Below are 27,174 nucleotides of genomic sequence, written 5' to 3' on the forward strand. Positions count from 1 at the left end.
TCAATTTTTGGGCCGACTCTTTTCTCTGTATACATCAATGATGTCGCTCTTGCTGCTGGTGAGTCTATACAACTACCCAACGTTTATTGACTTGATTATTCCCGTCATTCTTAGCTTAGCTAATTGGTATAGTCGTGTACGTTCTCAATGGACATTCTGGTGCTTTCGTAAATTCGCTCTGGCTACCTACTCCGATTTCAGAGCACTCACGTCTGAGTGTATAATGAATAATAATGAATTTACAAGCGCTCAACACCCGTTGAATACGGCTGGTGTCAGTAAATGTCGACAAAAAAAAGTACAATTAAATTGTCATAAACGCTCTGGATGACATGAAAACAGCTCTGCTAGTGTTAGTAAAATGGTCAGAGTGGTCTCATTTGTGTCTGGAAGTAGTCAGACGCTCAAATCAACTGTACTCCTCGGCCCGAGCGTCCAAGTGTGCGCTCCGAGAGCGAAATGCTCTGAATTTACAAAACGGACAATCTGACAACGCTCTGAATTTATGAGCCACTCTGGCACTCCACATTAAATTTACGAACACACCCGAAGTTATAAGATGTCTAACTAGTAATGTGTTATGCTAACTAGCTAAAAAGAGGTTACATAGCAACAGCATCAACTTCCTGTAGACAGGCGAAGAGCTAGTTCGCTCAACTGAAAGCATCCTGTTCGCTAACAGTATACTAAAATTAACTAATAGTATATACTCATTAAGTATGTAGTATACAGTATGTTGGTATGGGTATTTGAACACAGCTGTATACTTTGAATACGGAGGAGGAATGGAGGGAAAAAGAGAGGCAGAGGAGGTCTAAGAGAGAGAGAGGGAGAAAAAGGGTGAGCTTGAGTTGGTTAAAATGGAGATGGTAGAAAGTGTGAGCTAAAGACAGCTGGAGAAATGGAAGTGAATGTGGGCTTAGTATCGCAGGTGGTAGGTTTTTCAGGGTGGGTGAACACGGAGTTGGGTGTTGTGGAATCGGTGAGAGTAACCAGAAGTGGTCTTGTGATAATTGTTTGTGTTGGTCAGAGGGAGCAGGCGCTCCGAGTTAAAACGTTTTGAAATCTCACAGTATCAACTTTGCTATAGCTTTCTTTTATGCATGCTACTTTACTGCAGACATCCGATTGGCCAATGGTAGGCCAAACGTGTAATTAATTTGCTCTCTGGGCCCGCCACGAAGGCAGATTTTGTACGTTCAGACGCCATGCAATGGTTCAAAATGGCAACAGTTCGCCTACCCGGCTGGCAGGGCTGCTGAATCAGGTGCATCTACCGCCAACAGCCCAAGACGGGGGGGAAAAAAAATGTATCACTTTTTTGACATCAATGTTTGGCAATCGACTAAGTATACCTTGGAGATTGACCGGTTTGTGACTACTGCTCTAGAAAATTGATTGAAGTTCAATCTCATGCTTCTCTCTTTGGGCTGATACAGTGGGGCAAAAAAAGTATTTATTTAGTCAGCCACCAATTGTGCAAGTTCTCCCACTTAAAAAGATGAGAGAGGCCTGTAATTTATCATAGGTACACTTCAACTATGACAGACAAAATTAGAAAAAAAATCCAGAAAATCACATTGTAGGATTTTTAATGAATTTATTGGCAAATTATGGTGGAAAATAACTATTTGGTCACCTACAAACAAGCAAGATTTCTGGCTCTCACAGACCTGTAACTTCTTCTTTAAGAGGCTCCTCTTTCCTCCACTCGTTACCTGCATTAATGGCACCTGTTTGAACTTGTTATCACTATAAAAGACACCTGTCCACAACCTCAAACAGTCACACTCCAAACTCCACTATGGCCAAGACCAAAGAGCTGTCAAAGGACACCAGAAACAAAATTGTAGACCTGCACCAGGCTGGGAAGGCTGAATCTGCAATAGGTAAGCAGCTTGGTTTGAAGAAATCAACTGTGGGAGCAATTATTAGGAAATGGAAGACATACAAAACCACTGATAATCTCCCTCGATCTGGGGCTCCACGCAAGATCTCACCCCGTGGGGTCAAAATTATCACAAGAACGGTGAGCAAAAATTCCAGAACCACACGGGGGGACCTAGTGAATGACCTGCAGAGAGCTGGGACCAAAGTAACAAAGCCTACCATCAGTAACACACTACGCCGCCAGGGACTCAAATCCTGCAGTGCCAGACGTGTCCCCCTGCTTAAGCCAGTACATGTCCAGGCCCGTCTGAAGTTTGCTAGAGAGCATTTGGATAATCCAGAAGAACATTGGGAGAATGTCATATGGTCAGATGAAACCAAAATATAACTTTTTGGTAAAAACTCAACTTGTCGTGTTTGGAGGACAAAGAATGCTGAGTTACATCCAAAGAACACCATACCTACTGTGAAGCATTGGGGTGGAAACATCATGCTTTGGGGCTGTTTTTCTGCAAAGGGACCAGGGCGACTGATCTGGGTAAAGGAAAGAATGAATGGGGCCATGTATCGTGAGATTTTGAGTGAAAACCTCCTTCCATCAACAAGAGCATTGAAGATGAAACGTGGCTGGGTCTTTCAGCATGACAATGATCCCAAACACACCGCCCGGGCAATGAAGGAGTGGCTTCGTAAGAAGCATTTCAAGGTCCTGGAGTGGCCTAGCCAGTCTCCAGATCTCAACCCCATAGAAAATCTTTGGAGGGAGTTGAAAGTCCGTGTTGCCCAGCAACAGCCCCAAAACATCAATGCTCTAGAGGAGATCTGCATGGAGGAATGGGCCAAAATACCAGCAACAGTGTGTGAAAACCTTGTGAAGACTTACAGAAAACATTTGACCTCTGTCATTGCCAACAAAGGGTATATAACAAAGTATTGAGAAACTTTTTCTTTTTATTGACCAAATACTTATTTTCCACCATAATTTGCAAATAAATTCATTAAAAATCCTACAATGTGATTTTCTGGGGGTTTTTTTCTTCGAATTTTGTCTGTCATAGTTGAAATGTACCTATAATGAAAATTACAGGTCTCTCTCATCTTTTTAAGTGGAAGAACTTGCACAATTGGTGGCTGACTAAATACTATTTTGCCCCACTGTATTTCTGCACTGACTGCTGCTCAGCAGTCTTGAGCTACTGCACACGCAATTTAGAGAGAACATTGCTTAGAACTCTGAGCTCCCCCCATTGTTTTCCTATGGAGAGGCATGCTGGTCTATTTTGCCAAACATCTCACAGAGTGTATATTTATATTTGTCCAAATTGGACACCATTTAAAAAATCAGGATAAAATCCTCTTTCTAGTGACGAGGTTGGGCAGCGTACTCTGTCATCGATTGCTAGTCCAGAAATAGTCAATGTTGCAAAACATTTTTCTACTTGTGGATGTTTACTTTCTACACAAGTTATTTGTCAGTTTTGTCCTAAGAACAGATTGTAGTGGTAAAGTAAAAAGGTAGAAATGTTTGTGCCATTGACCTGTTTTATTGTTATTTTTTTACAAACCTATATCTATCCTGCCCTGCAAACAAACAGATCACCGACCATTTCGTTTCCCACCGTACCTTCTCCACTATGCAGTCTGGTTTCGGGGCTGGTCATGGGAGCACCTCAGCCACGCTCAAGGTACTAAATGATATCATAACCGCCATCGATAAAAGACAGTACTGTGCAGCCGTCTTCATCAACCTTGCCTAGGCTTTCGACTCTGTCAATCACCATATTCTTATCGGCAGACTCAGTAGCCTCGGTTTTTCTGATGACTGCATTCTCTCAGAGTTCAGTGTGTCAAATCAGAGGGCATGCTGTCCGGTCCTCTCTATGGGGGTGCCACAGGGTTCAATTCTCGGGCAGACTATTTTCTCTGTATATATCAATGATGTTGCTCTTGCTGCGGGCGATTCCCTGATCCACCTCTACGCAGATTCCCTGATCCACCTCTACTTCCGGCCCGTCCTTGGACACTGTGCTATCTAACCTCCAAACGAGCTTCAATGCCATACAACACTCCTTCCGTGGCCTCCTACTGCTCTTAAATGCTAGTAAAACCAAATGCATGCTTTTCAACCGTTCGCTGCCTGCACCCACACGTTCCGACCTAGAATATGTGGACATCTATAAGTACCTAGGTGTCTGGCTGGAAACTCTCCTTCCAGACTCATATCAAACATCTCCGATCTAAAATCAAATCTAGAGTCGGCTTTCTATTCTGCAACAAAGCCTCCTTCACTCACGCCGCCAAACTTACCCTAGTAAAACTGAGTATCCTACCGATCCTCGACTTCGGCGATGTCATCTACAAAATAGCTCCCAATACTCTACTCAGCAAACTAGATGCAGTTTATCACAGTGCCATCCGTTTTGTTACTAAAGCACCTTATACCACCCACCACTGCGACCTGTATGCTCTAGTTGGCTGGCTCTCGCTACATATTCGTCGCCAGACCCACTGGCTCCAGGTCATCTACAAGTCCATGCTAGGTAAAGCTCTGCCTTATCTCAGTTCACTGGTCACGATGGCAACACCCACCCGTAGCACGCGCTCCAGCAGGTGTCTCACTGATCATCCCTAAAGCCAACACCTCATTTGGCCGCCTTTCGTTCCAGTTCTCTGCTGCCTGTGACTGGAACAAATTGCAAAAATCTCTGAAGTTGGAGACTTTTATCTCCCTCACCAGCTTCAAACATCTGCTATCTGAGCAGCTAACCGATCGCTGCAGCTGTACATAGTCTATCGGTAAATAGCCCACCCAATTTTACCTACCTCATCCCCATACTGTTTATATTTATTTACTTTTCTGCTCTTTTGCACACCAGTATCTCTACCTGTGCATGACCATCTGATCATTTATCACTCCAGTGTTAATCTGCAAAATTGTAATTGTTCGCCTACCTCCTCATGCCTTTTGCACACAATGTATATAGACTTTTTTTCTACTGTGTTATTGACTTGTTAATTGTTTACTCCATGTGTAACTCTGTCTGTTCACACTGCTATGCTTTAGCTTGGCCAGGTCGCAGTTACAAATGAGAACTTGTTCTCAACTAGCCTACCTGGTTAAATAAAGGTGAAATATATAAAAATGTTGAGCCCCCAACTCCTGCTTGTCACTCACTCCATTAAACATACAGTTGAATGTGTGATCCGTAGCTTGTGTATATTCCCTTTTGACTGCACAAATATTCTCATTTGTTGTCTCTGCTATAAAATAAAGAGAGGGGAGGGGTCGGATAAGAGGCAAAGACCTGAGGCTACAGCCAACTACCAAATGACCAGCCAGGCTGCCACACACCTGCAGTACACTCCCCTCCCCCACTTACTTACCCTTCAAGGAAGATCGAAGTCTGTATTCACAGGGTAGCATTGCCTCTCTAGGATCACTGATCAAGATCCCTCTACATAGTCAGCAGATGCAGCAGCTGTTTCAACTTTCCATTATAGGACAAGTCACATGTAATAAGTCATTGTGGAGATGACACAATTGTCTTAATATTTGTGTCTATTGATGGCATTTTAATAATGTGGAATATCATTCTGATTGACTCCTCACACCTGTTTCCTGGGCCACAGTGGACAAAATGATTTTCTTTTAAATCATGCACTCGCCTTTGCAGACCTAAAACTCATCAGTATTGACAACCAACTAAATGTGTGCTTTCAAGGATATAAACAAAGATTTTTTGGGCATTCTTATCAACATTTCAGATAAAGGCCTATTTAATTAAGTTAAATTGCATGTAGTAGCTTTTAAAGTTCTCTGGATGGCAGTAGCGAGTAGAATGAGTCCATTTGAGTCCTGATTGTAGAAACTTGAAATGACTGATGACAAGTGTACTACAAACACGCTGCATTAAAGAGGCAGTAGGACACATTAACTTTGTTTGAAAAAGATAATCAGAAAAGTGTTATTGAAATATGACAACAGGAGAAATTTCAGCCCAACAATTGATCTATATACAGAACAAAAATATAAATGCAACATGGAACCAACAATTTACATGCTTCATGAGCTGAAATTAAAGATCCCAGAAATGTTCCATACACATAAAAAGCTTAATGTACATTAGAGACCTTTTAGCATTTCTCCTTTGCATTTTACATTTGAGTAATTTACCTCAGCCCACCTACCTCAATTCCCTCAACCACCCACCCTGATTGAAGCATGATATAAATGTCTCATTGGAACCCCTAAGAGAATACTTAATTGTATTACTTATTTTTTTTTTTTTTAAACAAATAGGACCAAAAAAGGTCACTCCCCCTCCCCTCCCACCCAAAGTCTCCTTCCCCAGCAAATGGAGACAGCAGGTTGAAGTTTGTGCAGCTTCAGTGCATTCAAACAGAAAACATTTGAAAAGGCATTCACAAAATTGTAAAGTAGGTCAACAGATAACCAAAACAAAGACAGAAAACCCCATAACAGTACAACGGAACTGTCCTGACTCAGGGAGTCTTCAATCTGTGCAACACAATGTGTCTTAAGGATGGCCAAATAAGTGTCCCTCAGTATGTTCCCTTGTTACAAAACATAAAAAGGTGCAGAGTGTCTGTACATGTACGAATGATCAATAGGGCGTAATAAAGTGGTGAAAAGTCATTTAGTAAGTATCTAGACGAAAAAACTAAAACAAAGGAAAGCTCTGCAAAAGCCTGGAATTGTAGCCATGCATTACAACGCTAGCCATCTAGCCAAATAAAAAGGACCTCTCAAACGTGTAGCTTAAATAACAACCACACAAGACATTATTAGTCATGTTTATCAGAGTTCAATAACTTTAGTGGTTCTGTCGGGTAGAAAAGGAATGGCAACAGGGACAAAAAGGCCCTGCCGTAAAAGTCAAAACATACCTTTGACTTAGAGGGTAGGCTAGGCTATGCATGCTACCAGGCAAAAGAGTAGGTCATAGATCCAAGATACGGCTCAGAAGTGACTGTCGAACCAATGCTGGGTGTCCTCGTGGGAGTCGAACTGTAGCTTCCCCCGGCATGTTCAATGTGGAGACGAGCGGGGAAGCGGAGTGAGAATTTCACTCTCTTCTCATGAAGGTTGCGTTTCACAGCAAGGAATTTAGCTCTTTTCTTGACGACATTCGAGCTGAGGTCAGGAAAGATGAACACCTTGCATCCGCAGAAGTGTAGCTGGTCTCTGCCCTGCCTCTGGAGGACGCGCTCCTTGTCACGATAGTAGTGAAAACGGACGATAAACTGTCTAGGGTTAGCGTTGTCGTCACCGCCCACTGGGGAGGGGCCAACGCGGTGGGCTCTATCCAGCTTCGGGGGTGAAGGAATGATGGCCGGACCCAGTACAGGCGCGAAGAATTCTGACATGAACTTAACGGAGTCCCCTGCTTCACATTTCTCTGGTATACCAACAACACGAACATTGCATCGTTCTTGTCAATAACCTTTTGGTTTTCAGAGCTCAGGCAGGCAACCGTTTTTTCAAGGGCTACTATGCGGTCACTGTAGTTACACAGGTCATGTTCAAAGCTGTCAATTCGGTGGCCTTGTTCATCCGCAGCGGTTTGGACACCCTCCAGGATGGCGGAGAAGGGTCCAGAGCAGCATCAATGGCAGTTTTGTGCTGAGTGGCAATGGTAGCTGTAATTTCCGAGACCAGAACCGTACAAAGGTTCTGAAGATCTGTGGGGAGAGTGATCGCATGAGGATTTGTAACAGTTGGACTGGAGTCGGTGCTATTACCATTCGCGTTTGCCATCGCAGTTGAAACATTAGTTACATGTCTTCTACTCCTCAGGTCGTGTAACATTTGAATCAAAAAGGTAACTTAGTGGCCGCCAGGCCAGAATGTGCAATCAGGGAGAAGGGCCTTGGTCAGGGAGGTGACCAAGAACCCGATGGTCACTCTGACAGAGCTCCAGAGTTCCTCTGTGGAGATGGGAGAACCTTCCAGAAGGACAACCATCTCTGCAGCACTCCGCCAATCAGGCCTTTACGATAGAGTGGCCAGACGGAAGCCACTCCTCAGTAAAAGGCACATGACAGCCCACTTGGAGTTTGCCAAAAGGCACCTAAAGGACTCTCAGACCATGCGAAACAAGATTCTTTAGTCTGATGAAACCAAGATTTAACTCTTCGGCCTGAATGCCAAGCGTCACGTCTGGAGGAAACCTGACACCATCCCTACAGTGAAGCATGGTAGTGGCAGCATCATTCTGTGGGGATGTTTTTCAGCAGCAGGGACTGGGAGACTAGTCAGGATCAAGGGAAAGATGAATGGAGTAAAGTACAGTGAGATCCTTAATGAAAACCTGCTCCAGAGCGCTCAGGACCTGGCTGGGACTAAGTTCACCTTCCACCCGGGCAACAACCCTAAGCACAGTGGCTTTGGGACAAGCCTCTGAATGTTCTTGATTGGCCTAGCCAGAGCCCGGACTTGAACCCGAACGAACATCTCTGGAGAGACCTGACATTTGCTATGCAACTACGCTCCCCATCCAACCTGACGGAGTTTGAGGATCTGCAGAGAAGAATGGGAAAACCTCCCCAAATACAGGTGTGCCAAGCTTGTAGCGTCATAAAGGGTCTGAATACTTAATGGTGACATTTTTTTTATTGTTAATACATTTCCAAAAATGTTTTGTCATTATGGGGTACTGTGTAGATTGATAAAGGGGAAAAACGTTTTAATCCATTTTCAAATAAGCTGTAACATAACGTGGAAAAAGTCAAGGGGTCTGAATACTTTCCGAATGCACTGTACTGTACACTCTGGTCTCAAATAGACTCCTGGATGAACTCCTGCTCGCCACTGCCACCCGAGGACTTTACAAGCTACTAACTTAATTAAAATAGGCCCTTTTCTGAAATTTTAAGATTGCCCAAAATATTTGTTTATATACAAAGGACACATTTCTTTGGTTGTCAATAACAAGGATTTAAGTGTGTGTATATGCGAGGGCATGGAAAAAAACGATTTCATGAATCATTTTGTGCACTGTGGCCAAAGAAACAGGTGTGAGGAGTCAATCAGAATTCCCTATAATAGCATGTCATCAATTCAATATTAAGACAAATATGTTATTGCCATGATGACTTATTACATGTGACTTTTCCTATAATGGGAAGTTGATCAGGTGTCCAGTCCTCAGTGCTGAAACAGCAGCTGCATCTGCTGACTACACAGAGGAAGGAACCTGATCAGTGATCGTGGATCAGCAATGCTACCCTGAGACACTTTGTAAATACAGACTTAGATCTTCCCTGAATTGTATGAGTGTATGTAAGTGGGGGCAGGGAAAGGAGTGTGTGTGGTAGCCTGGCTGGCTGGTCAATCGTTAATGGGCTGTAGGCTCAGACATTTAACATACGTTCAGTAATTCTGAAAAACAACTATTTTATAGCAGAGATAACAAATGGGAATATTTGTGCAATCAAAAGGGGATATTCACAAGGTACAGACCACACCAACTGTATACGTTTAAGATATTTAAATGGGGTGAGTGACAGACAGGAGTTGGGGGTTTAACATTACCCACTTTGTTTGACACTTGCAGGGATGCAAACTTGTGAGGGCCCAAAAGGGTGACACTTTTTTTTTGTTACATTGAAACATGCAAAACAAATCCCTTCTAGGGGGGAAAGCAGGTTTTAACTAATTAAACAAAAGAATGATCTACATGATCAGTCTCTGTGTGTAAAATAAGTGGTTAATGTGAAACTAACTCGCAAGTTAAAAAAATGTAATGAAAGAAATCCAATGTTATTTGTTGCCTAGACTTTACTGCAAATGACACTCAAGTATTGAGAAAAACAACTATAAACTAATATTGCAGCTAACCATGACAGCCTTTATAATATAACGCTTGTGACCACACAGAAATATTGCACTTGGGGGAAAAAACATCTTAAAGTAGAAATAGAACGAAACAAACAGTCATTCTATTTTTGCTCTATTATAATGGCTACTACAGACATTGATCAAGTGCACAAGGCTACATGTGTGCATAAATCACATTGAGTTTAAAAAAAGTATAATCCCCCTCACATGTGTTACTGTCAAGTTCAACACAACAATATCCTTGGGCTACACTGCACATTATTACATTGTACACTTTCTGCCTGTGGACATCTGTTCTACAATGTGTCAGCAAAAGTGAGAAAGAGGGAAAATGAGTGGTGTTCCATTCACCTCTATAATGGCATCTAGTTTAAACCAGGCTCAGCTACACTTGATCCCTGAATCCACTTGTTTAACAAGCAACGCACCATTTTCCACTAATTCTCTCATTCTGAAAATGAACCACATCTGTAGAAGGAAAACATTAGTTAACAGATAGTGGTTAGTTCGTTACCTAGTTAACATTTCACACAGATTGCCAGGGTCCAGTAAGCAACTAAGGCATTATAACTTGAGGACCGGTTCCTCAAGTTATATCATTGCGAATTGGTTAGGTTACTAATGTTAGCTCATCTGATGTTGTAACGTGTGCTTGCTGACGCGTTAACTGTCTGACTTTATTAGTAAGCTAATTATTGAATCAGATAAATTGGCTAATGTTGCTCAACATTTCTCTGGCTAGCTAACAGATAAGTATCTTGCTAGCTGGATCGAATTAACAATGCTAATACTTGTTCAACAACACATTCTCCCTCACCTCAAACTTTCCAAATGCCAGTAGATTTTCAGTTACAACTCATGAAGTACGCATCATCACAAGAAGGTGCGCCCCTTAGTATTATTATAATAATAAAACATATATACACATTCAAATACAAAAACACAGTTATGGGAAGCACAATTAATTGTATTTTTTTAATCACCCAGAAAACAGTTACATTCCTCTCCAATTAACACTTTAAATTGCCTGAACAGCACCAGATCATCATGAGGAAATTTATTTTGAATTTTGTTCAATCAATATGGCGCATTAAAAGGAAAAGCAGATTTACCAAGCTCGCTGGAAACCCTAGGACAGGGCTTGGGAAACTCCAGGCATCATCAGGTGCCTGATTGGTGTCACACTTTTGCCCCAACTAACACACCTGACTCCAATAATCAACTAATCACGATCTTCAGTTTAGAATGCAATTAGTTTTAATCAGCTGTGTTTGCTTGGGATTGAGAAAATGTGTGACACTACTCCAGCTCAGGAGTCGCCCATCCCTGCCATAGGAATCTCAAGAGTAACTAATCCTGTGAACGGGTTTGGCAACTCAGGTGTCTACACTTCAACAGCAAAATTAGATAAGACGGAAGTTTATGGCCTAGCACTACACAGCTGATTCAAATAATCAGCTAAATCATCAAGCTTTGATTTAAGTGCCCTTGAACGGGTTACACTACACAGGCGCACCGATTTGTGTCAGGAATTGCGAAACTATTGGGGCTGTACATGCGAAAACATTAAGTAGTGTAAAGTTTAGATCTAGGCCTAGCATGACAAAGAGCTATATTGTGGAACACACTAAGGAGCCACATTCCTAGTAGGCCTTGTACGACATCGTGATTTGATTCAATATCCCCGTTTGGTCACAAGAATCAGGTCAGGCGTTATGTGCCTAGGAAGAATTCGTTACATTCTGTGAACTCAGCAATGAGCTGCGCTGTCTGAGAAAATCGTACTGCATTCTTAAAATTAGCATAGTGGGCGTGGCCATCCGGAAGAGGACGCAAATATGACCTATCCTAACAGCAGGATATTATGCTGGCACACGATGGCGGAAAAGTCATTTTTAAAATGTTTTGAAATGCGTTTAGGTTATTTTTAATATTCCCTCATTACCATACACATGTGACGTTATCAGTTGTGCTGCTGACTACTAGCGCAGTCCTCCAACACGTTTCAGGACAATGTCAATGTTAGCTAGTAGGCGCCTAAATAGCTCCTGAAATTGTCTGTGTAACAGGGATGAGTTTTTGAATAGCATAGGTTTTTGTTTTTCCAGTAACGCAAACATGTTGGTATGGCGTATTCATCTTGCTGCCCGTTGGTTTACATCGCTATTTTACTAGGCTTATCCCAAAATTGCTTGTTTTGATTCAGCCCGGTATAGTAACAAATCGAGATGGACTACTTGTTACAGGTGAAAATAGGCGCCCTCGTGGGTTTGTTACTCCTGACCGTATTTTTCGGATTTATCCCTGCTCGGATGAAGTGGTTCAGAGAAACCAGTGGGACAGGTACGTTTCAGTAGGCAGCCTACAAGTTATACACTAGTTGGCTAGTATCACGCTGTAACCCCATGCAATTCCACACTTGGGATGTGCTGAGCCAGATGGCTCGTTGCTGAAGCGTCCGTTGCTTGGCGTCCTTTCCTTCAACCTAAACTATTCGGTTTCCCATCAACGAGGCATATCCGATATCTCTAAGAACAATACCTACGATTCGTGTTGAATGTGTCCTTCACTATCAAATAAGCGTTTTAAACAGGTTTTGATCCAGGGTGTACTATATCCCGCCTGTGTGGGCTGCTATGGCATTGGAGTCCATTTATAGGTCACGTGAGAGTAAACTACCAAGTAATCTCCCACTTTTACAGACATGAGTAGGGAGACCTGTATAACGTGTTTTAAACGCTTTTTCAATAGCGAAACACTCATTCAACCAGACACATCGTACGTGTTGTTCCTAGATATATTGGATATGTCTCTGTTGATGGAAACGTTATTTTGGTGAAACCGAATAGTTTAGGTTTGGTTGTTCATGGATACCTGGGTAGTTGCGGGACGAAGAAAATTACATGCAAGTGTTGTTGCAATGCCTTCATAAACGTGATCAACATCTACTTGTTTGCCAAATCCAATCACGTGTTTGCTGTGAACTAGTGTTTATCTTTGTTTCTTCCTTTGGTTTATAACCGACAAATGACAATTTATCAAATCAAAATGTGTTTGTCACACAATACTACAGGTACCTTACAGTGAATTGCTTACTTACAAGCCCTTAACCAACAATGCAGTTAAGAAAAATAAGTGGCAAGTATTTACTAAATAAACTGAAAAAAATAAATACATGAAAATAACAAATAAAGATCAACAAAACAACATTAACTAGGCTATATACGGTTTTATTGTTTTTACATTTAGCTCAACATTAAATTACTTCACCAATAGGTAGAGCAGCTTGCTATGGAGTGGGCAAGCTATGTACATGCATTTGACAGACTAGTGTAGGGTGTGAGATGCAAATTCAATTTCATGGGTGAGAAGAGCGCTGAGCATAAAGCGCTGGGCATCTTGTTCCTAGGACATGCATTATCTGAATTAGGCCCACAGAGTTATACATATGGAGGAGCGGCTTCTATGAAGGAACTTTGAATGTCTTTGAACTTCAGAGAGTTGGCTTAACTAATGTTGCACCAGATCGAGTCCTTGATTGGCACCAGAATTAAAATAAAAACACATCTTACCTTTTTGTCATTAATAAATCCAATGTGAAACGCGATAAGTATACTATCCTTAACTAGCATTGAAAAAGTTAATCCATTATCTCATTAAAAATCTCCCTAATTTCTGAATCATGGTGTAAAGTCAGTAGCTACAGTAGACTACACTTTGGAGGGAGGGGGAAGGGCATGTATCCTACAAACACACAAGATTTTCTGCTGGCAGGCAGGCCGAAACACAAATACATTTGGGTGACAGTGAGGGCTTTGCATAGGCACTTTTTTGTGGGACTGGAGAAATATGCTTGGAACTGATTCCTACTTACAAGCAGCTCAAACAGGAAGTACCAGTGACACACTCAATACGTAAGTGGTCTGATGAAGCGGATGCTAAGCTACAGGACTGTTTTGATAGCAAAAACTGGAATATGTTCCGTGATTCATCTGATGACATTGAGGAGTCAGTCATCGGCTTCATTAAAAAGTGTATTGACGACATCGTCCTCACAGGGAACGTAGGTACGTATCCCAGTCAGAAGCCATGGAATGAAGGCAACATCCACACTAAGCTAAAGTCTCGAGCTGATGCTTTCAAGGACCGGAACACAAATCGAGAAGCTTACAAGAAATCCTGCTATGCCCTCAGACGTACCATCAAACAGGCAAAGCATCAATACAGATCTACTTCCAGATCTACTTCCGGCGCCGACAGAGATGGCCGCCTCGCTTCGCGTTCCTAGGAAACTATGCAGTTTTTTGTTTTTTTACGTGTTATTTCTTACACTAGTACCCCAGGTCATCTTAGGTTTCATTACATACACCCGAGAAGAACTACTGAATATAAGATCAGCGTCAACTCACCATCAGTACGACCAAGAATATGTTTTTCGCGATGCGGATCCTGTGTTCTGCCTTACAACCAGTGCAACGGAGTGGATTACATGCAGCGACCCAAAAAAACGACTCAGAAAAAGAGGGAAACGAAGCGGTCTTCTGGTCAGACTCCGGAGACGGGCACACCGTGCACCACTCCCTAGCATTCTTCTTGCCAATGTCCAGTCTCTTGACAACAAGGTTGATGAAATCCGAGCAAGGGTAGCATTCCAGAGGGACATCAGAGACTGTAACGTTCTCTGCTTCACGGAAACATGGCTAACTGGATCTCTCTTCGCTATCCGAAGCGGTGCAGCCAGCGGGTTTCTCCACGCATCGCGCCGACAGAAACAAACATCTTTCTGGTAAGAAGAGGGGCGGGGGCGTATGCCTTTTGACTAACGTGACATGGTGTGATGAAAGAAACATACAGGAACTCAAATCCTTCTGTTCACCTGATTTAGAATTCCTCACAATCAAATGTAGACCGCATTATCTACCAAGAGAATTCTCTTCGATTATAATCACAGCCGTATATATCCCCCCAAGCAGACACATCGATGGCTCTGAACGAACTTTATTTAACTCTCTGCAAACTGGAAACGATTTATCCGGAGGCTGCATTCATTGTAGCTGGGGATTTTAACAAGGCTAATCTGAAAACAAGACTCCCTAAATTTTATCAGCATATCGATTGCGCAACCAGGGGTGGAAAGACCCTGGATCATTGTTACTCTAACTTCCGCGACGCATATAAGGCCCTGCCCCGCCCCCTTTCGGAAAAGCTGACCACGACTCCATTTTGTTGATCCCTGCCTACAGACAGAAACTAAAACAAGAAGCTCCCACGCTGAGGTCTGTCCAACGCTGGTCTGACCAAGCTGATTCCACACTCCAAGACTGCTTCCATCACGTGGACTGGGAGATGTTTCGTATTGCGTCAGACAACAATATTGACGAATACGCTGATTCGGTGTGCGAGTTCATTAGAACGTGCGTTGAAGATGTCGTTCCCATAGCAACGATTAAAACATTCCCTAACCAGAAACCGTGGATTGATGGCAGCATTCGTGTGAAACTGAAGGCGCGAACCACTGCTTTTAATCAGGGCAAGGTGTCTGGTAACATGACTGAATACAAACAGTGCAGCTATTCCCTCCGCAAGGCTATCAAACAAGCTAAGCGCCAGTACAGAGACAAAGTAGAATCTCAATTCAACGGCTCAGACACAAGAGGCATGTGGCAGGGTCTACAGTCAATCACGGACTACAGGAAGAAACCCAGCCCAGTCACGGACCAGGATGTCTTGCTCCCAGGCAGACTAAATAACTTTTTGCCCGCTTTGAGGACAATACAGTGCCACTGACACGGCCTGCAGCGAAAACATGCGGTCTCTCCTTCACTGCAGCCGAAGTGAGTAAGACATTTAAACGTGTTAACCCTCGCAAGGCTGCAGGCCCAGACGGCATCCCCAGCCGCGCCCTCAGAGCATGCGCAGACCAGCTGGCCGGTGTGTTTACGGGCATATTCAATCAATCCCTATACCAGTCTGCTGTTCCCACATGCTTCAAGAGGGCCACCATTGTTCCTGTTCCCAAGAAAGCTAAGGTAACTGAGCTAAACGACTAACGCCCCGTAGCACTCACATCCGTCATCATGAAGTGCTTTGAGAGACTAGTCAAGGACCATATCACCTCCACCCTACCTGACACCCTAGACCCACTCCAATTTGCTTACCGCCCAAATAGGTCCACAGACGATGCAATCTCAACCACACTGCACACTGCCCTAACCCATCTGGACAAGAGGAATACCTATGTGAGAATGCTGTTCATCGACTACAGCTCGGCATTCAACACCATAGTACCCTCCAAGCTCGTCATCAAGCTCGAGACCCTGGGTCTCGACCCCGCCCTGTGCAACTGGGTACTGGACTTCCTGGGAATTGATGGGAAATGATGTAAATATATCACTAGCCACTTTAAACAATGCTACCTTATATAATGTTACTTACCCTACATTATTCATCTCATATGCATACGTAGATACTGTACTCTATATCATCGACTGCATCCTTATGTAATACATGTATCACTAGCCACTTTAACTATGCCACTTGGTTTACATACTCATCTCATATGTATATACTGTACTCGATATCATCTACTGTATCTTGCTTATGCTGCTCTGTACCATCACTCATTCATATATCCTTATGTACATATTCTTTATCCCCTTACACTGTGTATAAGACAGTAGTTTTTTGGAATTGTTAGTTAGATTACTTGTTCGTTATTACTGCATTGTCGGAACTAGAAGCACAAGCATTTCGCTACACTCGCATTAACATCTGCTAACCATGTGTATGTGACAAATAAAATTTGATTTGATTTGATTTGATACAGGACTAATATTGAATCCTACTACACCGGCTCTGATGCTCGTTGGATGTGGCAGGGCTTGAAAACTATTATGGACTACAAAGGAAACCCAGCCACGAGCTGCCCAGTGACGCAAGTGTCAGAGCAGCTTACCGATCACAGCCCATCTGTAAATAGCCCACCCAACTACCTCATCCCCATGTTATTTTTTGTTGTTGTTGTTCCTTTGCACCACAGTATCTCTACTTTCACATCTATCACTCCAGTGTTTTAATTGCTAAATTGTAATTATTTTGCCACTATGGCCTATTTATTGCTTTACCTCCCTAATCTTACTCCATTTGCACACACTGTATATAGATTTTTCTATTGTGTTATTGACTACATTTGTTTATCCCATGTGTAACTCTGTGTTTGTGTTGCACTGCTTTGCTCTATCTTGGTCAGGTTGCAGTTGTAAATGTGAACCTGTTCTCAACTGGCCTACCTGGTTAAATAAAGGTGAAATAAAAAATAGAAACTGCACTGTTTCTGTTCAATTAAATGCAAAAACGTACTGATCACATCCTGTTTGTTCAGCACAGTTTCCGTTCAATTGAACGTTCAAGAAAGTTTTAAAAAATACTGAACGCAGCCCTTCTTGGAGTCAGAGGTAAATTTATTGGTGCAAACCGTAGCGCAACTTTTTGCAACGGAAACTAATAATATTTGTAGACAGAAATCAAAGGTCTTAATATTGTGAGCAACCATATCATTCTTATTTTTATTAAAAAGGCCTAAAGACAAGTGTTTCTTATTGGACAAGTTCAGGTAGGTCCCTCACAGTTTTAACCCATTTGCCTAAGTTTGGTTTCTAGTGAATACATCCCTGCTTTTTAACTTTCTCTTTAGGCCCAGTTTTCTCTGTATGTCACCTGCCAATATATATTATACAGTCGTGACCAAAGGGTTTGAGAATGACAGAAATCTTAATTTTCACAAAGTGTGCTGCTTCAGTGTCTTCACACATTTTTGTCAGATGTTACTATGGAATACTGAAGTATAATTACAAGCATTTCATAAGTGTCAAAGGCTTTTATTGACAATTACATGAAGTTGATGCAAAGAGTCTATTTGCAGTGTTGACCCTTCTTTTTCAAGACCTCTGCAAACCACCCTGGCATGCTGTCAATTAACTTCTGGGCCACATCCTGACTAATGGCAGCTCATTCTTGCATAATCGATGCTTGAAGTTGGTCAGAATTTGTGGGGTTTTGTTTGTCCACCCGCCTCCTTGAGGATTGACCACAATTTCTCAATGGGATTAAGGTCTGGGGAGCTTCCTGGCCATGGACCCAAAATATTGATGTTTTGTTCCCCGAGCCACTTAGGTATCACTTTTGCCTTATGGCAAGGTGCTCCATCATGCTGGAAAGGGCATTGTTTGTCACCAAACTGTTCCTGGATGGTTGGGAGAAGTTGCTCTCGGAGGATGTGTTGGTACCATTCTTTATTCATGGCTGTGTTCTTAGGCAAAATCGTGAGTGAGCCCACTACCTTGGCTGAGAAGCAACCCCACACATGAATGGTCTCAGGATGCTTTACTGTTGGCATGACACAGGACTGATGGTAGCGCTCACCTTGTCTTCTCCGGACAAGCTTTTATCCGGATGCCCCAAACAATCGGAAAGGGGATTCATCAGAGAAAATGACTTTACCCCAGTCCTCAGCAGTCCAATCACTGTACCTTTTGCAGAATATCAGTCTGTCCCTGATGTTTTTCCTGGAGAGAAGTGGCTTCTTTGCTGCCCTTCTTGACACCAGGCCATCCTCCAAAAGTCTTTGCCTCACTGTGCGTGTAGATGCAATCACACCTCCCTACTGCCATTCCTGAGAAAGCTCTGTACTGGTGGTGCCCCGATCCCGCAGCCGAATCAACTATATGAGACGGTCCTGACGTTTGATGGACTTTCTTGGGTGCCCTTTTAGCCGTCTTCACAACAATTGAACCGCTTTCCTTGAAGTTCTTGATGATCCGATAATGGTTGACTTAGGTGCAATCTTACTGGCAGCAATGTCTTGGCCCGTGAAGCCCTTTTTGTGCAATGGAATGATGACTGCACGTGTTTCCTTGCAGATAACCATGATTGGTTAGAGGAAGAACAATGATTTCAAGCACCGCCCTTTTGAAGCTTCCAGTATTTTTTTTTAACTCAATCAGCATGTCAGAGTGATCTCCAGCCTTGTCCTCATCAACACTCACACCTGTGTTAATGAGAGAATCACTGACATGATGTCAGCTGGTCCTTTTGTGGCAGGGCTAAAATTCAGTGGAAATGTTTTTTGTGGATTCAGTTCATTTTCATGGCAAAGAGGGACTTTGCAATTAATTGCAATTCATCTGATCACTCTTCATAACATTCTGGAGTATATGCTAATTGCCATCATACAAACTGAGGCAGCAGACTTTGAAAATTAATATTTGTGTCATTCTCAAAACTTTTGGCCAAGACTGTACACTATGACTCAGGGCATACCTAAAACAATGAAGGACCATAACGTTTACTGTGATAAGAGACTGTTTAATGTGTGCCTAAATTGTATGGGCCATTCCTATCCCGTCCACACCTGGGGCGGCAGGTAGCCTAGTGGTTAGAGCATTGGACTTGTAACCGAAAGGTTGCAAGATTGAATCCTCGAGCTGACAAGGTAAAAATCTGTCCTTCTGCCCCTGAACAAGGTAGTTTACACACTGTTCCTAGGCCGTTATTGAAAATAAGAATTTGTTCTTAACTGACTTGCCTAGTATAATAAAGGTAAAACAAATTAATTTTAAGTCCGCTTTTGTTTTGCTATGGTTGATTTGCTGATGAGTCATTTTCACTTCTGTTTTTGTGCAATGATGGGTCGTTTTCACTTCTGTATTTGTGCAATGATTATCTCTGTTGCTTCTCTCTTGTCCTTTAAGCAGAGGGTGACATTAGGAGCTATCATGGCCGTTTCATTTCAGTGCTCCCAGAGTGTTTGATTGCACATCACTTCCCGTTTTTTTTGTATCAATTAGTGTATCTTTGTAAAGTGTCTCTTTTCTGACCAGTTTCACAGCTGATTTAGACCCATAAGAAAGATGATATAGTTTCCTTGATTCACAACTTAAATTAATCAGACAACTTCTGTCAGGCAGGCATTAACCAATCCTTTGAATGGGTTAGGCAACTCCAGTGTCTGTACGTCATCAGCAAAGGTAGATAAGATGGAAGTAGAGCCTTTGAAAACGAAAAGTGTGTAATGTAGAGATCTATGGGTCTTTAGCTGAGTCCAGCCAACCGTTTGATACAGGATGCAGTGATGAGTGTCACCTGCAACAAAATGAAGGGCACAATGGCAGATGGCATCCACATGTTTAACAGTAGTAGCAGCTGCTCTTTGGAAGAATATGTCGCCATAATCAAGAACAGATAAGGTTAGGATTAAAAAGGTCGACTGAATAATCTGCTTCCTACTGCTTAGAGAAAGGCACGATCTGTTTCTGTAGAAAAAGTCAACTTTGAATCTTAGCTTCTTAACCAGCTGGTCTATGTTTTTTTAAACGTCAAATCCATATCAATCCGAATGCCTAAGTATTTATATGCAGGAGCACATCCGCTTGGAGAACCATCAAATGAGTGAACATATAGTTCATCTGAAAAATTCTGAGAGTTTGTATTTAGTTTTGCCTGTATTAAGCACAAGTTTTAAATCCGCAAGGGATTCCTGCATAGCTATAACATCTGACTAGTTTTGTCACAGCCAGATCAATAGTTGGGGCAATAGCATACATAATGCTTTGTCACTAAAGCACCTTATACCACCCACCACTGCGACTTGTATGCTCTAGTTGGCTGGCCCTCGCTACATATTCGTCGCCAGACCCACTGGCTCCAGGTCATCTACAAGTCCATGCTAGGTAAAGCTCCGCCTTATCGCAGTTCACTGGTCACGATGGCAACACCCATCCGTAGCACGCGCTCCAGCAGGTGTATCTCACTGATCATCCCTAAAGCCAACACCTCATTTGGCCGCCTTTCGTTCCAGTTCTCTGCTGCCTGTGACTGGAACGAATTGCAAAAATCGCTGAAGTTGGAGACTTATCTCCCTCACCAACTTCAAACATCTGCTATCTGAGCAGTTAACCGATCGCTGCAGCTTTACATAGTCTATCGGTAAATAGCCCACCCATTTTTACCTACCTCATCCCCATACTGTTTTTATTTATTTACTTTTCTGCTCTTTTGCACACCAATATCTCTACCTGTACATGACCATCTGATCATTTATCACTCCAGTGTTAATCTGCAAAATTGTAATAATTCGCCTACCTCCTCATGCCTTTTGCACAAAATGTATATAGACTCCCCCTTTTTTTTCTACTGTGTTATTGACTTGTTAATTGTTTACTCCATGTGTAACTCTGTGTTGTCTGTTCACAGTGCTATGCTTTATCTTGGCCAGGTCGCAGTTGCAAATGAGAACTTGTTCTCAACTAGCCTACCTGGTTAAATAAAGGTGAAATAAAAAAAAATAAAAAAATAAACATAATAGTTTCAGATTGACCAATGGTGTTTATATAAATGGTGAAGAGAACAGGTCCCAAAATCACTCCCTGTGGTACACCTTTATGCACTTCAAGAAATGTAGTCATGATGGCCTGACTTCTGTCACTAAGATAACCATGAAACGGCATCAGAGCTCAGGCTCAACATATTCAATAAAATAGCATGATCAACAGTATGAAAAGCTTTTGACAGGTCCACAAACAAAGCAGCACATTTCATTTTAGTGTCTAAAGATCATTAACAACTAAAATGGTTGCTGTAATAGTTTTATGCCCAGGCCATTTCTCAAATAAAGAGCAAAGTTGTACATTTACAAAGGATTCAAGAATCTTAGACAAGGAATCCTTGAAATTTGATGATAATTATTAGATCACTACCCTTATGGAGTGGCAGCACGAGCTGATTTCTATATTTTTGGAATATTTCCTGATAATGTTAAATAAAAAAAACGACAATGTTGTTGAACCATCCTCAGTTTTCTCCTATCCCAGCCATTAAACTCTGTAACTGTTTTAAAGTCACCATGTTTAAAGTCAACATGGCCTCATGTTGAAATCCCTGAGCAGTTTCCTTCCTCTCCGGCAACTGTGTCTTTGTAGTGACTGGGTGTATTGATACACCACCCAAAGTGTAATTAAGAACTTCACCATGCTAAAAGGGATATTCAATATCTGATTTTTATTTAAAAATATATTTTTACTTTTTTTAACCCATCTACAAATAGGTGCCCTTCTTTGCGAGGCATTGAATAACCTCCCTGGTCTTTTTGTATTTGAAATTCACAGCTTGACTGTGTGGGGTACAGAAATGAGACAGTCATTCAAAAATCATGACTGTCTATTATTGCACACTGTGAGTCCGTGCAACTTTTATGACTTGTAAGCACATTTTTACTCCTGAAGTTATTTATTTAGGCTTAACAAAGGGGTTGACTACTTATTGACTCAAGACATTTCAGTTTTTCGTTTTTTATGAATTTGTAAAAAATAAAACATAATTCCACTTTGACATTATGGGATATTGTCAGTGACACAAAAAAACATCTACATTTGTTCTATTTTAAATTCAGGCTGTAACAACAAAATGTGGGAAAAGTCATTAAACAGTAGCATTTTTTGATCATGCAGAAACCCATCGGGTGGTCCTGAGTTTCATCAGCTGTTTTGCCGGAGGCGTCTTCCTGGCTGCCTGTCTGTTGGACATCATCCCAGACTACCTGTCGGACATCAATGCTGAGCTGGCCCAACGGAGGGTGGACGTAAGTGTCTTCTGTCTGTCAGCAACATCACAAAGTGTCATTGATGCCTGGCCACACTCCCATCCCCTTTGTAAAATGACAAAAAGCTATATGATTATCCATGGCACAAACCAATGTATTAAGGGATAGTTACAACAGTTATACTTTAGTTCTACTGTATCTGTAAAACATGGGGAAATGTGCTAGTTAGTGTAGAAGTTATTAATCCACAGGTTCATTGCCTGGTGATGTGTTAAGGACTACTTACTTTTATATATATATATATATATATCCCTAATCCTTGGCGTTTATTTAAACAGAACTCTTACTTTCGTTGTTTTCACCTCTCTCAAACAGACCAGCTTCCCCCTTCCAGAGTTCATCATGGCTGCAGGCTTCTTCACTGTGCTAATCGTGGAGAGGATCGCTCTGAACTGCAGACAAGATGCCATGCAAGGGTCAGACCAGGAGAGAGCACCTCTGATGCAGGCCAACGGGCACAGCCATGGGCACGGGCAGGGGAAAGCCTCGTCCACCAACCTGGAGGGTAGTGCCCATCATGTCCACATGGACCTCCAGGCCCACTCCTCCTTTCGCTCGTTCATGCTCTTTTTCTCGCTCTCCCTGCATTCTGTGTTCGAGGGCCTGGCCATCGGGCTGCAGACCACAGACTCAAAGGTAGGTGCTGGAGAGCGAGCTTCACTTAAATAGCACAATAGATCCATTTGTTTTAGCTCGCCCAGGGCACATATTAAACCATTATGTTGGTCCTAAAAGGGAAATCTCTGCCCACATGTGGCACTGGGTCAGCTAAAACAAATGCACCCATACATTTCAAATGCATGCCAATACTTTCCAAGTGTATCTTCAAATAGATTCCAATAATATTCAACTACTTCTTTCTTCAAATGAAAATACAATTTGTATTATTTATACTGAACAGAAATATAAACGCAACATGCAACAATTTCAAAGATTTTACTGATTTACAGTTCGTACAAGGACATGAGTCAATTGAAATAAATTGAAATCTATGGATTTAACATTACTGGGAATACAGATATGCATCTGTTGGTCACAGATGCCTTAAAATAAGTAGCGGCATGGATCAGAAAACCAGTCAGTATCTGGTGTGACCACCATTTTCTTCATGCAGCGCGACATCTCCTTCGCATAGAGTTTATCAGGCTGTTGATTGTGGCCTGTGGAATATTGTCCCTCTTCAATGGCTATGCGAAGTTGCTGGATATTGGCAAGAACGATGATAGGAAACAGAGAGAGTCGGGGTAGCCTATAATTAATACATTCGAGAGTGCCCATCCTTGCAATTTAAAAGGCCGTACAATTTCAATTCTGCATAATGTAAACAGCAGTTCATAAACAATACAATGGGAAAGTTGAAATGCTTCAGTTTGCTTCCATATGACTGGATTCACATTTGTCTCCAACGATTTATAAGGTAAAATATATCTAAAACACCTGCCATATTTAGAATTCCCAAATAAGTTACTCATTTACTTAGCTCTCGTCAAGTTGTACATTAGAGTGCGGGGAGTATGGTGTTATTTCTATTTTGGGGGGGGGAATAAAGTAGATATTTCTAACCCGTGCTTTTCATGAGATGTGCTCTTCGACTTTATCTTCACAGACCGTTCTCCTTTTCACTGTATTGTCCTTTGTTGGTATTCAGGGCAGTCTCTTTCCATCACAAAAGCACAGTGAAGGTTGTTGCTGTGCTTAGAAGGGGAAAGCCCTAGGACAACTCTTTCCAATCACCCGTAGTGTCAGGAGGTTTAGAGTGTCTTGTTCATTTATACAATGTAGAGAGGCAGAGGGAAGTGAGAGACATGCCTTATTTCCATGCACTTTCGCCCACATCCTCAGTATAACATCACTCACACAGCATGCACCATGTCAGCGGATTCTAATGGCAAAAGGCTCTGAGATATTTTACCAAAAGTCAATACACTATAAAGACATGCAAGTTTCTGACACATTGATTGACGTGAGCACTCACTGTGGTAGAAAGAAGAGGAGTGGGAAAGACCGGAATGTAACTTTTAACTGGTAAAGGGACATTACATTCAAATCAAAAGTTGTCACATGTTTTCAGATCTCAAACATAGTCTGATGTCATGTCCACATCCTATGTAATTGGTTGTGTAGATCCAGCTATAGCCTCAACCCCAAATAAATGGAAAAGAGCAGCACAGGGAATCTGGAAATGATCTTTTTTCCATTTATTTGGGATTGTGGACTATAGAAGGGTCGTATTCATTGGTACACACCGTAGCAAAAATATTTTGCATTGTCGCAAAAAACTAAATATAGCGAAAGCAAAAACACGTGTTTCTTATTGGACAAATTCAGGTAGGTCCCTCCCTGTTTTGGCCCGTTTGTTTCGTAGTGAATACGACCCTGGATCTACAAAACAGATGGCCTGGTAACGCAAACTTAATTTGATATTAGACTACTTTGAGGTCTGAAAACATCTGACTACCGCTTTCCCTGGTTGATCAAAGACCCTTATCTGGCTTGAAGTGACAGATCTATTTAGGCTAACCTGTTAATAGACTTTTCAAAGAATTATAAATGAGAGGTGTAATTTATATACCAGTCATTTCTACAGCTTGTGTTGATCTTATACAGCTGTCTTCATCTTACTGCGATGATGAAAGAGAAAGGATGTAGGAGAGGAATTTAACCTCTAATCTTGTTTTCTCCCCATCCTATCCAGGTATTAGAGATCTGCATCGCCATTGTGGTCCACAAAAGCATCATCGTGTTCAGCCTGTCGGTGAAGCTGGTGCAGAGCGCAGTCCCGCCCATGTGGGTTGCGGCCTACGTGGGCGTCTTCGCCATGATGTCTCCGCTGGGCATCGGAGTGGGCATCGGGGTTATCGAGGCTCAGCTGGCGGCAGGCGCTCTGATCCAGGCCATCCTGGAGGGGCTGGCGGCCGGGACCTTTATTTACATCACCTTCATGGAGATCCTGCCTCACGAGCTGAACTCCCCGGAGAACCAGCTGCTCAAGGTGTTCTTCATCCTGTTGGGCTTCAGCGTCATGGCGGGCCTCACCTTCCTGAGCTGAGAGGATGTCACCCACTGGAGCAACTGACCTTGCAGGAATATGGGTGTGGCTCATATGAATCACGGGACTTGATGTTCTGTACTAGGGTCGCCATAATGGGAGATGTCTCAGGGAGAAGGGAAACATAAAAACGGTCCCGTTTTACTGCAGGGTTGATGCAGGGGAGATTACAGTGCCCGTGTCTGGCTGTGCCACTTTTATTTGATGGTCACAGCTGTCCTTACTCAGTATTTTTGTTTTTAAGGGTGATTGACACTCATTGGTATTTTTTATCCTGCTTTTAGCATAGATTTTAATTTCACAGCCAAGGATGGTAAGACAGTTTTTTTAAATTTAAGAACTTTTAATGATTTCAAAATAGATTATATTTAGTTAAGTAATACTTTTTAATTTGGTTGTTTTAGCACTGGAAAAATAATAAGCACACAGAATGTGGCAATATTAGTTGTTTATCCTGTGGCATACATACCAGTGGTTATCTTTTTTTTTAAAGTATATTTTCTTTTAACAATCGCTGTTTGTAACATTTTTCACATAACTGAAGATCACTGAAAAAAGTGCTGTTCATACTGACATCATGATTGCCTGGTCCCTTTGGCAAATGACAGGTGTGGCAAGGAGTGGAATGTTAGCTAAAAAGACTCGTATCAAGACTAACATGATATCTCTTAATAGTCAAATGAATCCGTCACATCAATATCTCATTATGTATACAGGTTAAAATGTCAATCGCATCATGTTTACACTTTTGGATGTGTGCCCACAGTTAAGTTGTGAGCCTCCACAGTTAAATTGAAGTATTAAATGTTTTATCGCCATTGTGGAACAAATTGTTTTCACCTTGGGAACTATACTATGCCTGACAAAGAAAGATTGTTTTATTGTCACACAGCGGATAGATGCAGTGAAATGTGTTTTACAGGGTCAGCCATAGTAGTACGGTGCCCCTGGAGCAAATTTGGGTTAAGTGCCTTGCTCAAGGGCACAGCAACAGATTTTTTTTTATAAGACAAACCATTCTGACCAACATGTTAAAGAGAGATTGTTATTTTAACATGTGCTGAAGTTGAACTTCTTAACCTGTGTTTTCCTGACTCGGTTCCTCGTTGTGTTGATAGTTTCCCTACCCCAGCCATGAGTCATGTTTCTTTTGTGTAATCAAAGTTTCAAATTTATAACAACACTATCTCAAGTGGCCCTCAGCTTCCTCTTACTCCTCCATTCTCCTCTCTGACACTGTTGCAGTAAAATAATGATTAAACAAGTTGGCTATGATTTGTTTAAAGTGTGTGTGTCTATTGTGTATGCTTTTGCAATATGCACTCTCATCACGATTACCAAGAGAAGCATGATGGGGTTCTATTTTTAGGAGGTGGGTAGGCTGCAAGGGTTGAGATTGTGATGTTCTGCCTGTAACTTGTGTCCTGAAATGACTGGATGGTCTGACTTTTAATTGGGCTGTCTGTAAACACGGTGTTCCCAAACCTATGTACTAGATGTAAACTAGTGTAAACTAAAAAAGAAACGTCCTCATGGTCAACTGCGTTTATTTTCAGCAAACTTAATGTGTAAATATTTGTATGAAAATAAGATTCAACAACTGAGACAAACTGAACAAGTTCCACAGACATGTGACTAACAGAAGTGGAATAATATGTCCCTGAATAAAGGGGGGTCAAAATAAAAACTAACAGTCAGTATCTAGTGTGGCCACCAGAA

The 27,174-nt window shown here is 42.0% G+C and overlaps 1 protein-coding gene across 3 annotated transcripts; it reads left to right on the top strand.

Annotated features, from left to right (window-relative positions):
- On the top strand, window positions 1–26,730 carry LOC112248959 (zinc transporter ZIP1). 3 transcript variants are annotated; one of them, XM_042320847.1, is made up of 4 exons: window positions 1–58; window positions 22,255–22,385; window positions 22,722–23,042; window positions 25,102–26,730. In XM_042320847.1, exons 3-4 carry the CDS (start codon window positions 22,749–22,751, stop codon window positions 25,453–25,455), a joined length of 648 nt encoding a protein of 215 aa, XP_042176781.1. In that variant the 5' UTR covers window positions 1–58; window positions 22,255–22,385; window positions 22,722–22,748; the 3' UTR covers window positions 25,456–26,730. The 3 variants fall into 3 exon arrangements, with proteins under 3 accessions (XP_042176781.1, XP_042176780.1, XP_024274203.1); XM_042320846.1 differs by lacking the exon at window positions 1–58 and adding an exon at window positions 3,486–3,575; XM_024418435.2 differs by lacking the exon at window positions 1–58 and adding an exon at window positions 11,579–12,094.
- The last annotated feature ends 444 nt before the right edge of the window (window positions 26,731–27,174 follow it).

Source organism: Oncorhynchus tshawytscha, linkage group LG04 (genome assembly GCF_018296145.1).
Source record: "Oncorhynchus tshawytscha isolate Ot180627B linkage group LG04, Otsh_v2.0, whole genome shotgun sequence".
NCBI lineage: Eukaryota > Metazoa > Chordata > Actinopteri > Salmoniformes > Salmonidae > Oncorhynchus > Oncorhynchus tshawytscha.